Consider the following 14,124-nt stretch of genomic DNA (forward strand, 5'->3'; position numbering starts at 1 on the left):
TCATGAAGTTCCTTCTAATGGTGTGGTGGAATCTCTTTTCTTGTAGCTTGCATCCATTGTTCTGGGTCCTAGTCTTTGGAGCAGCAGAAAACAAGCTTGCTCCCTCCTCAATGTGACATCCCTTCAAGTATTTAAACAGGGCTACCATATCACCTAACTTTCTCTTCTCCAGGCTAAACATCCCCAATTACCTAAGTCATTCCTTATATCATTAGAAATAAATAAATAAATAAGCATGGACCCACTAAATGCCATAGGAATCCTATCATATGGTTCAAGGACTGGCTTGGGCTGCACCTTATGCTAGAGTCCATGGCAGCAACAAAATAGATGAGAGAAGACTGTGTTTTATATCACATGCATTCTGCCTTGTAGCCTTCAGCCTTGTTCTTTTGACTAATCTATTACTATATTCTGAAAAGCAAAAATAGAGGACACCTTTGATGACCGACTACTTCAAACCACCAATTGCTATGACAACTCCCACTTGAAATTCCCCTACTATATCAGCTATGATCATTGCTGCTAGAAACATTCCAAACCATTATATTTAAGTAGCATCAACTTGGCCTTGCCTTTCCCCTTCCCTGTCTTTTCTAACAGCCATCTCACCTGCTCCATCAAAATACCCTGTTCCATCAGCCCTAAATGGCTGGAGGCTCTCTCAGCCACTTCACTCAGGTGGTTCACTTCTCCACTCCTAGTCTGTCTCCCTCTCCCACTGCACCCCCTCCAAGTCCCACTGCACTGCCTCCTTCCCTCCCTCTCTCAGTATTCTGCTGGGCTGGTTTCTATCCTTTATCCTAGTAGAGCTCTAAATGGAGCCAGTGAGATGACAATGAAACTTTGTGTTCATAGGAAATTGCTACTTTTCAAACGATTCAGGGACACTGGAGGCAAGAGGACAATTCCCTGCCATTTGGGGAGTGTATAAAACTTCCAGACACAAGCACTTTCTAAACGTTTTAGCGGCATTTTACCAGTGCTTATCCCACACTGGTCTGAAAACCTTCAATGAGGAGGCAGTGTCAGTGGACAGTGGGTGGCAGCAGTCCACATGGATAGAAAAGAGGATGTCATCTTTGTCTGCCCAAATCTCTCGTCATTTGATTTCAGAGGGTTCTACTGTAACATTAAGAAAGAGGGAGTTTTGCTCTCCCCATTTTCTCCATATTAGGTACAATATTATGGTCTTTCCTCAGAAGGCAATTACTCCCAGCTCATGGTCATTTAGGTTGCAAGTTTTTCAGTTCTACTACTCCCTTTCTGAGGGGCAGTAACAAACAAACTAACAGCTTCATTTATATACTGCTTCATACTGAACTAACAATGTCTAAGCGGTTTACAAGCTAATTGCCCCCAACAATCTGGGTACTCATTTTAGTGACCTCCTTGGAAGGATGCAAGCCTGAGTCAAGCTTGAGTCCTTTCGCTAGTATTGAACTCGCAACCTTATGGTTTTGAATGAGTGGCTGCAGTACAGGCATTTAACCACTGTGCCACCAGGGCTCCATTGAGAACTCTACTAGGAGAAGGGTCAGAGACCACCTTTTGATACAATTATACACCATATTCCAGGTGTAGTTGCACTAGATGTGGCTCTAATCAGCCCACAAAGCTACCACCAAGTCCATGGGCTGTGTAGAACATGCTTGGAGGTAGCCAGGACATTCACATCAAGCAGAGGCCCTCCTGAAGCTTGCCCAGGAGAACCCAGCAAGCCATTCTCCCCGGGCTCCCATCTTACTTTGCTGGGCACTGCACATATATAACCTGAATGTATGCACTCTGATTGGCTTTTCTCCGAAACTGCTGTTTCCATCCCATTCTGTCTTTGCAATCCATAGTACCTCTCCATAGTACCCAGCAGGATAGGTACCATTTGATATCAAAATTTGCACAATGTTCAGCCATGTGCAATGAATGTCTCCATGCTGAACATCATCACATATGGAATTTTACATAGCAGTTCTGAAAAGCTCAACTGAATGTGGATGTTCAAGACAAAAATGTCCATTCTGTTCCATGAGGGAAGTTATACATGCTTGTCATTCTTATGGGAATTAGTCTATTTGTGGTCCTGAGCTCATGTGATCTTCCCCTCCCCTAGTCCTCCTGTTGCATTTGAGTAGCCATAATTTAACATGCGTCAGAGCAAGCCAATGGCAAACCTCCTCTGAACAAATCTTGCCAAGAAAACCCTATGATGGGTTTGCCTTAGGGTCACTATAAGTCATAAATGATTTGAAGGCACATTGCAAAAACAACAATTTAACATTATGTTCACACCAAACAATGGTCGGTTTTAACTGTGGTGTACTGCAAGATGCCAAATTCAAACTTCGGCTTATTATGCTTTGCTAGTTTCAAAAAAGAAAAAAAAATTGATCTCAGCCTTCATCTGTCTTATCCCCAAACTAGGTTCAGATACTAAATCATTCAAGCAACAAGCTACGTTATTAATCTCAATGATTATAAGTGTCAGATATGCTGTTCTACCAAACCGTTATGTTGTTAAATGATTTTTAGACCCACTTGTGTCTCAGCAGACCCTTTTTTAAGTGGTACTTCAAAATGTAGTCATCCAGCCCTGCTGTGTTTGGGGGATCATTCTGATGAGTGGATCCTTATATTTCCACTCCACAGTCCTGCTAGGAGAACACCAGTAACACCCAAAAGCCTTTCCTATGAAAAAATGTAGCTTATGGGCAGCTATAAGTTAATAGAAGTAAAGCATATGCATATGAATACATAGCAATCTGTTTTAACAACTGAGATTTGTTTTACCAATTAGCAAATCCTTATTTTGCGGCTAGCATGCACGCAAAAGTCTGTTACTGTTTTCTTATTGCTGATTTTTTTTTAAAAAAAAAATGAAGTGAATTATGCCAAATAATTGGCTTCTTTTGTAAGATCCATTTCTCTCAGAGGTTCTTGTTCTTTTCTCTCTCTCCTTTTTTTCAAATTAAGAAGGCAAGAATTTATCCCAAAACTATATAAGCCGTGTGATGCCCCCCATACCACAGTGAAAATGGATCTCCAAGGAGAAAGGAAAAGCAAACACAACTTGATGAATCTCTATCATTACTGGCTCAAAAGGATATTATTTCTCATGTGAACAAAGATAAAGGTAGTTTCATGCCTTTCAGTGGGTGGAATAAAACCGGCTACATTAATACTTGTCTTTCTGCAGATTAATTGTCTAAACAGCAAGAATTCAATGTCTCCATCCTCTCACAAAGTCTCCTGCGTAGGTCCTATTGAAATTAACAAGATCTGCACAAAAGTAGCAGTTAGCACAATGTGTACAGTACCCCAGTGCCCATATTCTTAAATTAGGATTTGCAAAAACATATTGTTACTGTTCCAGTCAGTCAGCTGCACCCTCACCCAGGATAACCCAATTTTACCTGGGAGGTTTTCCCCTGGGTTTATGTTTTATAAAAAATGTGTCTAAAAACCTCCGGTTCTGTTACCTCCCCTTGTATGTGATTCCCAGAAACCATGCCAGCCCCTGAGCTTCCAGAAGTCATTGTTTGCATCTGCACACAAAGACTGCCAAGGTTTCTGAATTCTCCCCAAATATAGCAGCTGCATAACCTATCTTGAAGTCTTATACATAATCTGTAAAGATGACAAGAGAATTGCATGATAACAGTGGAACAATTTAGAGTGGAACATCCAGCCTGACTATGCCTGAACATCCTCAGCCGGAAATAAATCACAATGGTTTGGGTGGAATTTACTTTACTTGCCCACAAGGATGCTCAGAATCTTGTCTTTGATTTCCTCCAAACAAAAGGCATCCTGTGAAATATAGCTCTTTTGTTCTGACAAAGCCCAAAGAATAGGCTTTAGAAATATGCCTGCCTGTTCTGGTGATGTAGGTTAGAGGAAGATGTTCTGGTGCTTGCAAACTGCCTATACATCTTCGCTAGGCCTCCCACACTAATTTCCAAGATGAACTCATTACACTTGAAATGCGACTTGTATATAGGAGAGGCCCAATATGTTTAATACAGAGCCACAAGTAAAGTTGCAGTCCAAGGACATCCAAGAAAGCCACAAGTTGACTACTTTTGAGTTTGATGGAAGAAGAAAAGCGGTTGATAAACTAATTGTGGACATTGGAGCTGAGATATTACAGTCATGTAAAGGGGGCTAACTGTGAAACAAGAGAGAAGGAAGTGGTTTTATCTCCCGTTTGCAAATGTAGGGGAAAGGGGGAGAAGAAACTTGGGGGGGGGGGGCCTACCCTTAAAAAAAAAACCAACATAAAACTATCTCATACTCAGTGGCCATAAAATGTTGACTCACTGTTGGGTGAAGAGAGAAATGTGCATGGAATAGACACAGAATAAAGTATCCTGAGAAAGGGCATCACTGGCTAGCTGGAGGCACACCACATGACAACAGGTTGTTGGATATTTCAAACTGCCTGAAGGACCACATACTGTATGCTTGCCATCTGAAGCACCACACACATGGCTGCATTGACAAAAACTACCCAAGTGGGGAGCTGCACAGATGAAACATGAATTTTAAAGGATGGAGAGCAGTAAACCGTTTTGCCGACTAAATGGGGCATATGTACCATTAGGATGTGTTGCCATTCTGCACATATACATGAAAGTGATTATTTTTCACGAGTATGAAACTAGGAAAGTCCAGACTTTGAGACAATTCTTATGAATACAATAGCCAAAGTAATGGATTCATTTATTTAAATGTATTTAAATGCACACAACCCAGCAATCCCCAAAGGACTAGGTTAGGTAAGAGATTTACAAGGGCATGTAATATCCCATTAAAGCAGAAAAAAATTAGTGCAGTCTAAAATGCATTTTGATTACATTCGATTTATTACTTTGACCTTGCTTTTCTGTCCATGGATTTAAAAAGCCGCTGCAAGTATGAAAAGAATAAAGCATGAATAATCATAATAATAAAAAAGGAATAATCTGAAACAGCAAGAGGTAAATAGCAGCCAACTATTCACCATCACACTTGAACTTTTGCAGAGTCTGGGAAAGTTACTTTTTTGGTTGATTCAAGCCATTGGACTACTCTGATATGATCCATGCACAAATTAAAATCCTAGTGATCTGCATGATTTAATGCAAAACCATTCAATTTGATAGTAGAGTCATTCATCAGTGCATATTGAAATGGTGGAAATAAAATTCCTTTTTATCATTCCTGAGTTTGAGGTGGCTAAAGTGTGTTAAAGCAGTGCTTTATCTTGTGAAGGCATCTCTCAAATATCAAAGGACAGCTGGACAAGCCACACCAGGAAACCCTAAAAGAGAGCTGGAGTTCAGAACCTATGACCCTTTAGATGTCGGCCTTCATCATTCCAGGTCTACATAGCCAGCAATAATGAGAATGTTAATCCAACAACCTTGGATAACCATAGATTCCTCAATCCTCCTGAATAAAGCCGATACATGCTTTATGCTTTGCTTCAACATAAAATTAAAACAAACAAACAAACAAACAAACCACGGATTCCCATGCAATGAAAAGTATTCATAATCTATAGTTCTCATAAAATATACAGATGTAACATCTCCATAAATTAAAAAGCCATGGGGGGGTCAATGTAGTGGGGGGAAGGAAAAATGAAATGTTAGCACTCTTTACACATTGAAAGTTACTTTGGGCCTGTACATACCGCCATAAAGCGTCATGCTCCCAGTGATACTAGGGTTAGGGAGTGCACACCAACTGCATGCTCCCTAACCCTAGTACATGCTGGCGACGGACTAATGACAGCATCTCGTGTACATGGGCACCGCCATTTTGATGTAGCGGATGCATAGTGTCCGCACTTCACGGCGCATCTTTTACATCATGAGTGCACCATTGGTTCTTTTTACTCTGGATGGATGCCGCATGGTCTGGCGGCTGCGGCATCCCTCTGGAAGGGAATAGGCTGCCAGCAGGCCACCCTTTTGGAGTGGTCTGTCCCGTGCCTTTGTTTGTAGTAGTAATAATAATAATAATAATAATAATAATAATTTGTAGTCCACTTTTTCACAAAGGAATCAAAGCGGATTCCAACAGTATAATTAAAACATCAAAAAATTACAAATTACAATTTAAAAACCCCCAAACCCAAATCTTCCCCCAATCATAAAAACAGTAATCAATCCCTAAAAAAAGATTAAACATAAAAAAAATTAAACTGTCCAATATGAATACACTAAAATTTCAAGCAGATTAGTGCTAGAAATTAGTCTTTCTCTAAAGGGGGGGGGGGAACTGGGGCGATGGTATCAATCAATTTTGATATCAGTATCAATAGAGGGGGAGGCAAGTCTAATGGATCTAATGGATCTAACCTAGTCTGGAAAGGCCTGCGGAAGAGATCCATTTCTAAAGTCTTCCAAGGTGGTTATATGGCGGATCTCGTCTGGCAGGTCGTTTCAGAGCCTGGGAGCGGCTCTGTAAATAGGTGAACTCTTTGTCTTGAACTTTTTATTCAGCATTTTCTGTGGGGAAATATCTTTCGAAAAAACTGGGGGGAGGAATCCCAAATTTTCTTGTTTTGGGGACGGGTTTCACCTTGCTAGTGAAATATATGAACTTTGCAACACTGTCTGCTCAAGACTTACTCCATATGAAACAGCTTCCCTCATAATTGTGCTTCGTAACAAGAGGCAGAAATGGGTCTAAATACAATGAACCAGCATGGTGTAGTGGTTTGAACATTGTTGGACTATGATTCTGGAGATCAGGGTTAAAATCCCTGCTCGGCCATGGAAACCCAGTGGGTCCCAGCCTCAGAAAACCCTGTGATAAGCTTCTTGTAAGTTGTAAAGGACTTGAAGACACAGAACAACAACAACAAGAACAACAACAAGAACAACAACAACTGTTAGTCCCTATTGGGGAAGACCCACTTGTCCAAAGGTCAATGAACACTTATGTAAATTCCAGTACTTCAGTGAGTTTACTGTACTTGGGACTAGCCATTAAATTTAAAGCATAAAGAACACTTTCTTTTCTTCGATTTTCCTTAGAATTTGAAATATGACCTTCTAAAATGAATGCTCTTGAGCAGTCTTAAAATATCTTGCATAACAGCTCTGTTCTTGACTTCTGGAAGCAACCATTGCTTTCTGTAGGAACACTGCAAAGGTATCACTGAAGATTTTTTTTAAAAAAATTGACCAGTTCACTTCTTCCATGAAGTTCTGTAGTTTTTAATTATTTAAATTTCATCATCTGAAAGGACAGGTTTCACAATGGAGCAGGGATGTAGCCAGGATTTTAGGAAGGGGGAGGTCCAGACTAAGTGCCACCATTATAATGGGGTTTGGGCACGGCAGTGCAGCAGCACACACCATTCATTTTTCTAATGGAAGGGGGGGTCCGGACCCCAAGAACCCCCTCCCCTTGGCTACGTCCCTGAATGGAGGGAACCAAGCTGTGAGATCCTGCAAAATTTGTACTGCATCGGCATTATTTAATTTACAACCTTGTTTACTCAGAAGTGAACTGTGTACATGATACATGTTAGTTGTTGTGGTTTGTTGTTTTTTGTTTAGAAAGAATTTGTCATTGCCTTCCTCTTAGGTTGAGAGAGAAAATGACTCCCAAGATCACCCAGGTTGGGTTTCCATGACTGAATGTGGAATTGAACTTTGATCTCTCAGAATCCTACCCCAACACTCAAACCACTGGCTCATGTTTACTCAGAAGTACATATTGACATGTTCATTAAGTATACAACACTGGTTCATGTTTACTCCGAAGTAAATATTGATGTGCTCAACAAGTATGTTTAGGATTGCAACCTCATTAATAATTGATTTGGAATCATTAGGATGAATGAGAGGCAGTGCATCATTGTGGTTTGGGGACTGGACTAGGACTCCAGAGTTCAAATTGCTGTTTAGCCATGGAAACCCGCACAACATTCAAAGAAATAGCCATGACAGTTTGTATCAGTAGCGCAAAGGGATCTTGTAGCACCCTTGAGACTAAGTGAAAGAAATAAATTTGTGGCATAAGCTTTCATAGACTCAGTCTACTTCATCATTATGAATAGCATGGTGTCATATAGTGATGTTAGACAGATGTTCTGAATGTTGTGTGGGATTCACTCTTCATAGAATAGGCCTCTACCTATAAGCCTATAAACCTAAGTCACATTGTTTTCTCATAGGTCTCCTCTAAGAATGATTTCTCTCAGCATTATGGAATAGAGGGCCTTCTCAGTGGTTGTTTCTCGGCCCTGGAGCTACCTTCCTGGAGAAGCAAGAATATCCCTTTCCTTGCTATGCTTCCTGTGGTAGACCTAAGCTTTTCCATTCTTTGGAAGATTATTCTTCTTTTCTGTTAAAGGAAAGGCTATTAATACAGCGCTCTACTATTTGTTTTTTAAAAACTATTTTTCACTTTCTCCCTAATACAGATTTTAAATTGTTTCTAATGGATGTTTTTGATAATTTAGTTACATTTTAGTGATCATCTTTTGCGCATGTTTTATTTATTACTATTTTTCAGTTGTAAGCCATCTAGATCCTCATTTCTGAGGAGGTGAGATATAAATAAAGTGAATGGATGAATGAATATGTCTGCCTCGGTCTCATATGTTTTTCTTCTCACTTTTTTTTCTCTGTAGTACTTAATTCCTTTTAGATAGTTCAGATTATGACCTTCCTTTTAAAAAAAATGTGCAAGGTTTCATCACCTGAATCTATGAGACGATCTACTCCAAAATCATATCAAGACGATAACACACAAATAAAGGGATAAATATGTCATTCATTACTTAAGTATTCTTCTGTGAACTCACTTATTCTGAGGGGATAAAGTATGCTCAAGAGATAGTAGTGGTTTGAATGTTGGATTATGGCTCTGGAGACCAGGGTTTGAATCCCTGCTCAGTTGTGGAAAACTTCTGGTGACTGTGGACAAGTCTCACTCTCTGAACCTCAGAGAAAAACAAAGGCAAACCTCCTCTGAACAAATCTTGCCAAGAAAACCCCCATCCTAGGGCCACTATAAGCCACAAATAACTTGAAGGCACACAGCAACTACAAAAGTTTGCCCAAAGTAGCACTTGAGTTTCATAGAGGAAGACGTCACCCTAAAGCCCATGAAAAAAACCACCAAAATTATCATGGTGGTGAAAATACTAGCAGAAATGTCTTATCTCATATATTAAATCTGAAAAGTTTCATGGGGTGGGGATATTTCAGAATGTTTTCAGCCGAGATAAAATGATACTGACTTCAGCATGTTAGAAACAAACAAAAGCTCTATTATTTCCAGATACAACTTGGTGCCAGAAGCTATGAAACAGAGATCCACAGATACCTCCATTTTTAATTCCGAACAAACATTAGTATGACAGAATCCAAATAAAATCGGCAAATTACTGAGCAAGCATGGCATTCCCTGAAGTTAAACATTAACTGAGATGTAGACAATATCATTTCTTTTTTTCCAAGGGAGCTGAAAAAAACATTATTACAGAATCTCTCACATACATATTGTCCGCTAACTCCCACTAAAATCAATACGATGTATAGTGAAAAAGAAAATTGATAAATCACAGGCAAATTTTCTTTCAACTGGTCCATTTTCTCCCCGAAATGTTCCCCAATTTCTTGGACCACTCCAAAAAAGCAAAGACAGTTTAGCAACATAAATCCCTAAAGTCTGGGATACTTTCCCTACCCCATATTAAAGTGACTTTTGGAGACCCATGCAGAGACATGTTTCTTGGGAGGAATATAGGAAACAGCTCTGAGAAAGCATCTGGGCTACTTGCTGCTCATAGAAAGGAGAAACCAAAGACTTCCTGCTGACTTTAATCTCATGCAGAGCTCAGGGAATAGTGGAGAAGGAAGATACATCTTGTAAATAATGCATAGTGGGCTTTTAAAATCCTTTCTTTAAATAGAACATACAGGGCTGGGAAAAGGAGGAGGCAGGATTGCTTGGAGACCCCTGAGCCTCTTCTACAGAAATGGCAAGATAGCAATCCTGCAATTCTCTGGTTACCTACAGGAGGGTAGGCACATTGCTATCAATGGGACTTATGCACAAGTAATACACTGCATTTGTGGACATCACCATGGTCTCTTTAGATCTCCAGGTGATTTTAAAAAACCACCACAATCTTTTACATGTCTACTTAGAAGTAATTTCCATTGAGTTCAGTGGGGCATGCAAGTGCAGGAGGGCAGTCCAAATCTCAGACAGAAACAAACTAATCTCATGGTCAGAGTATTCTTGGCAAAAAGGAAATGATGCTCAGGCAAGCTATGGCTAAGCACAATAGAAGGAAATTAACTCCTACTTCCAGCTTCTTGTAGCAAAGTATGTGGAATGAGACTAGGGTTCAGTTCAGGTTACATCCTTGGGATTTTGCGCAAGGGTATAACCTCATGAAACTGGACAAACAGGAGGAGGAGGGGGAGCCTCTCTCAAAATGCTCAGAAGATGGATACTTCTAGCTTCTCCCTAGTCTTTGTTTCACAGCTTTTCTCGATTTCCTGTCCATTTCAGATGGAGTGAGGGGAACCAATGGTGAGTGAAGGAACTAACAAGTAGGTTGTACAAGAAACCAGTTTCCTGAATTCAGAAATGAAGAAAAAAAAAGGGGGGGGGATAAAGATATGTCAGTCATCCAAAGAATTGTATGCCCCCCCCCCAAAAAAAAAGCTCTGCATTAAAAATGACTTTTTTCTTGCATCCTTTCCTCCCTTGGAATCCCTTGGAATATGATCACATCACTATCTCATTAAAAGAGTATTTTTCATCAGTGCCAATTGGCACATTTACCTATGAGATGAAAAAGGGATTAAGCCAGAATGGCCATTTGTTTTGGCTTCATTTTTCTAACAACCCCTCTCTCAAACTGTAACAATACTGGTCCACAAGCCCAAGGTTAGGACACACTTAAGAGTCTCCTGTGGTGCAATTGGCTTTTAACAACCTCTTGTACCCAACACACATATACACACCGGGGAGGGAAAACACAATGAACATGATAGGGAAACACCCACTGACAGCAATGCATGCTGGATCAGGCCCTTCTTGCATAATTGCTGGCAAAGAAATGGAAAGCGCAGCAAGGATAATGAGACTGTCTCATTCAAGGTACATATCTGAAGAGAGCTTGCTCTGTTTTTCTAAGAACTTCACAGGAGCTGCACCATTCTGAAGCATTTCATAACGCTAAATAATTCTGTTAGAAGTTAGATGAGATCAATCCAATGTGCAATTGCTCCAGAGTCAGCCAATTGTGTGTATGTGTGTGTGTGAGAGAGAGAAAGAGGGAGAGGGAGAAAGAGACAGCACTTACTAGTTTTGTTTTAACTTCAAAGGGACCTGAAAGATGATCTAAAATCACCATCTAGTGATTACTAACTAGTGACACTCATCCATACAGCATGCGCCTTGTCTCATCATAAGATCTCCTTCTGCTCTCTACATAACCATCAAGTCAGTACTAGGTGTTCCTCCTTAACATTATATGTTGTTAAATTTATATTTGAATGCCAGGTACAATCTCCTTTTGTCCGGCTCTTCTTTATAAACAGATTCTAAAAAGGCTTGCACAACTCCAGACTGAGGAACCTGAAGGGAGTCCCTGAGAGAATATATCATCCTGATCACCAAATAAACAAACACTGCCTCCTGAGAACACTTCAGCGGGGGAGACTAAATTGGAGGGTATTTATATTTTGTCAGAAATCAATGGATCCCAAACTGACCACCTGGAGGGAAAAACCACCTAGGGCTGAAGATCCAGTTTGCAATTATCTAAGCCCTTGAGAGTCCTGTTCTGCTTGGAGTGGGGGATGTTTCCATATTAATTCAGTATGTGGAGAGATCTTGGAGCACCTTTGAGACTGACTGAAAGAAAGAAATTGGCAGCGTGAGCTTTCCTAGACTTCAGTCTACTTCCTCAGATGCACTTGAAGAAGTAGACTGAGGTCTCTGAAAGCTCATGCTACCAATTTCTTTCTTTCACTTAGTCTCAAAGGTGCTACAAGATCTCTCCACGTACTGATTCCAAAGATTAACATGGCTATGTCTTTGAACTCTACCATATTAATTCAGTTAAACAAGTTTCTTTAGAAACTAAAGAAAAGAAAGAAACGGCTGTGAGTGTCTCCATATTTCTCCTAACTTGGTGGACACCTCAGCCATGGGAGCTTCAATGGATGCCTAGGCTGGCTCATGTTGTGATAGCCTAAAGGCACTGGATCTCATCTGATCTTGGAAAGCTAAGCAGGGTCAGCTCTGGTTAGTACTTGGATGGAAGACTGCCAACAAATGCCAGGTGCTGTGGGCTACATTTTAGAGGAAGGGATTGGCAAAGACAACAGAATCATAGAGTTAGAAGGGATTTCAAGGGCCACCTCATAGTAGTCCTTGACTACAAAACCCCTCAGAAACTCATGGGGGGACCATAAGTCGACAGAGGCTTCAAGGGCCACCTCAGAGTAGTCCTTGACTACAAAACCCCTCAGAAATTCATGGGGGGACTATAAGTCGACAGAGAATTCAAGGGCCGCCTCAGAGTAGTCCTTGACTACAAAACCCCTCAGAAAATCATGGGGGGACCATAAGTCGACAGAGAATTCAAGTGCCCCTCAAAGTAGTCCTTGACTACAAGACCCCTCAGAAATTCATGGGGTGACCATAAGTCAAGAGAGACTTCAAGGGCTCCCTCAGAGTAGCCCTTGACTACAAAAACTCTCAGAAATACATGGGGGGACCCTAAGTCAACAGATGACTTGAAGGCACATAAACACACACGCACACATGCTCCAAGCACACACAGGTGTATCCAGCCACCATCCAAAAGACTGTGGTAAATTTATAATATATATCTAGGTGAGACTTATGATTTAGGAGCAATCCTCCTCCTGCTGCAAGAGTTTGAAAGAACTCTTGCCTAAAGCCCTTCCCCTGCCATGCACTGCCTGCCCAGCTCTCTCCAACTTGGCAAGGTGTGCTACTGGATGTTGTGTTTGGTTTGTTGTTGTGTTTTGGAGAAAGAGGAGCTTACCTTCCTGACCCCATGGAAGCCATAGGCGTCTGCCACTTGCTGGGCTTGGGCTTCTCCTGCCCCTCGGCGCAACTCCACCAAGAAATGGTTGGTGTAGGGAGCTCTTTGGGAGGCTGAGGCCAAGCGGAGGAGCCCCACCAAGAAGAGGCCAGCGGTCTTCCAGGGAGGAGCAGGGGCTGCCTTCATGGCTCTTTCGGACAAGGGACCCCAGCCAAGGGACTGAGTAGAAGAAGAAGAAGGATGATGATGATGATGTTGTTGATGCCAAAGGCAACCAGGGTTTTGGGGCTGGAGGCTGTCAGGTCAAGCGGTGCTGCTTTGGCTCAGCATCCCTCTCTGTGTGTCTGTGTGTGTTTGTGGGTCTGTGTGAGGCGTGAGTCTTGCCAGCTCTGCATTTCTCAGCTCCTCCTCATCGTCGTCGCCTGGAAAAAGCCCTTCCTCGGGGGGCTGCGGGGCTGCCAATGGCTGGGCTGGGCTGGGCTTGGAGGGCCTCCCTCCTCTCAGGGGCCGGGCGGGGCTGGATTCAGCACCCTGGACAGCGCCTGCCTCCCTCCCTCCTTCCCCCGCCCAGCCAGGGAAGGAGGACAGCTCCCCCCCAGCAGCATTTGGAAGAGAGGAGTCCCTGCTGGGAGGCAGCCTGGCATTCCTCCAGGGTCTGCCTGGGACGCCTCCTGCTGCCCTCCAGGGCACCAGCCCAACCCTCCCTTGCACCTGGAAGGGCTTTCCGCTCTACTCACACCCATCCTCTCTTCCCCCTCCCCTCCCTTCCTCTTCCTCCTCCCCTTCTTCTTCATCTTCCTCTCCTTTTTTCTCCTCCTCCTCCTCCTCCTCTTCGTCTTTTCTTCTTCTTCCTCCTTTTCTTGCTCCTCCTCTCCTTCTTCACTGCCTCCTCCTCCACCTCTTTTTCTCTTTCTTCTTCCCCTTTTGCCTTTTCCAACACATCCTCCTGCTGCTGCTCCTCTTCCTCTTCTTTTTTCTTCTTCCTTCTCTTCCTGTTCTTCCTCTTCTACTACTGTTTCTTCCTACTCCTTCTCTACTTCTTATCCTTTCTCCTCCACTACCTCTTCTTCTTCTTCCTCTTC

General features: G+C 42.0%; 1 protein-coding gene across 1 annotated transcript in view; it reads right to left on the bottom strand.

The window, feature by feature from the left end:
* The window catches only part of PCSK2 (proprotein convertase subtilisin/kexin type 2), a 136,010-nt gene extending 122,394 nt beyond the window's left edge, over positions 1-13,616 (bottom strand). The window contains exon 1 of the mRNA XM_042446790.1: positions 13,043-13,616. Coding sequence (XP_042302724.1) covers positions 13,043-13,228 — 186 coding nt within the window. The 5' untranslated portion in view covers positions 13,229-13,616. The remainder of the gene's footprint in view (positions 1-13,042) is intronic.
* Positions 13,617-14,124: the final 508 nt, after the last annotated feature.

The sequence above is a fragment of the Sceloporus undulatus genome, chromosome 1 (genome assembly GCF_019175285.1).
Source record: "Sceloporus undulatus isolate JIND9_A2432 ecotype Alabama chromosome 1, SceUnd_v1.1, whole genome shotgun sequence".
Lineage (NCBI taxonomy): Eukaryota > Metazoa > Chordata > Lepidosauria > Squamata > Phrynosomatidae > Sceloporus > Sceloporus undulatus.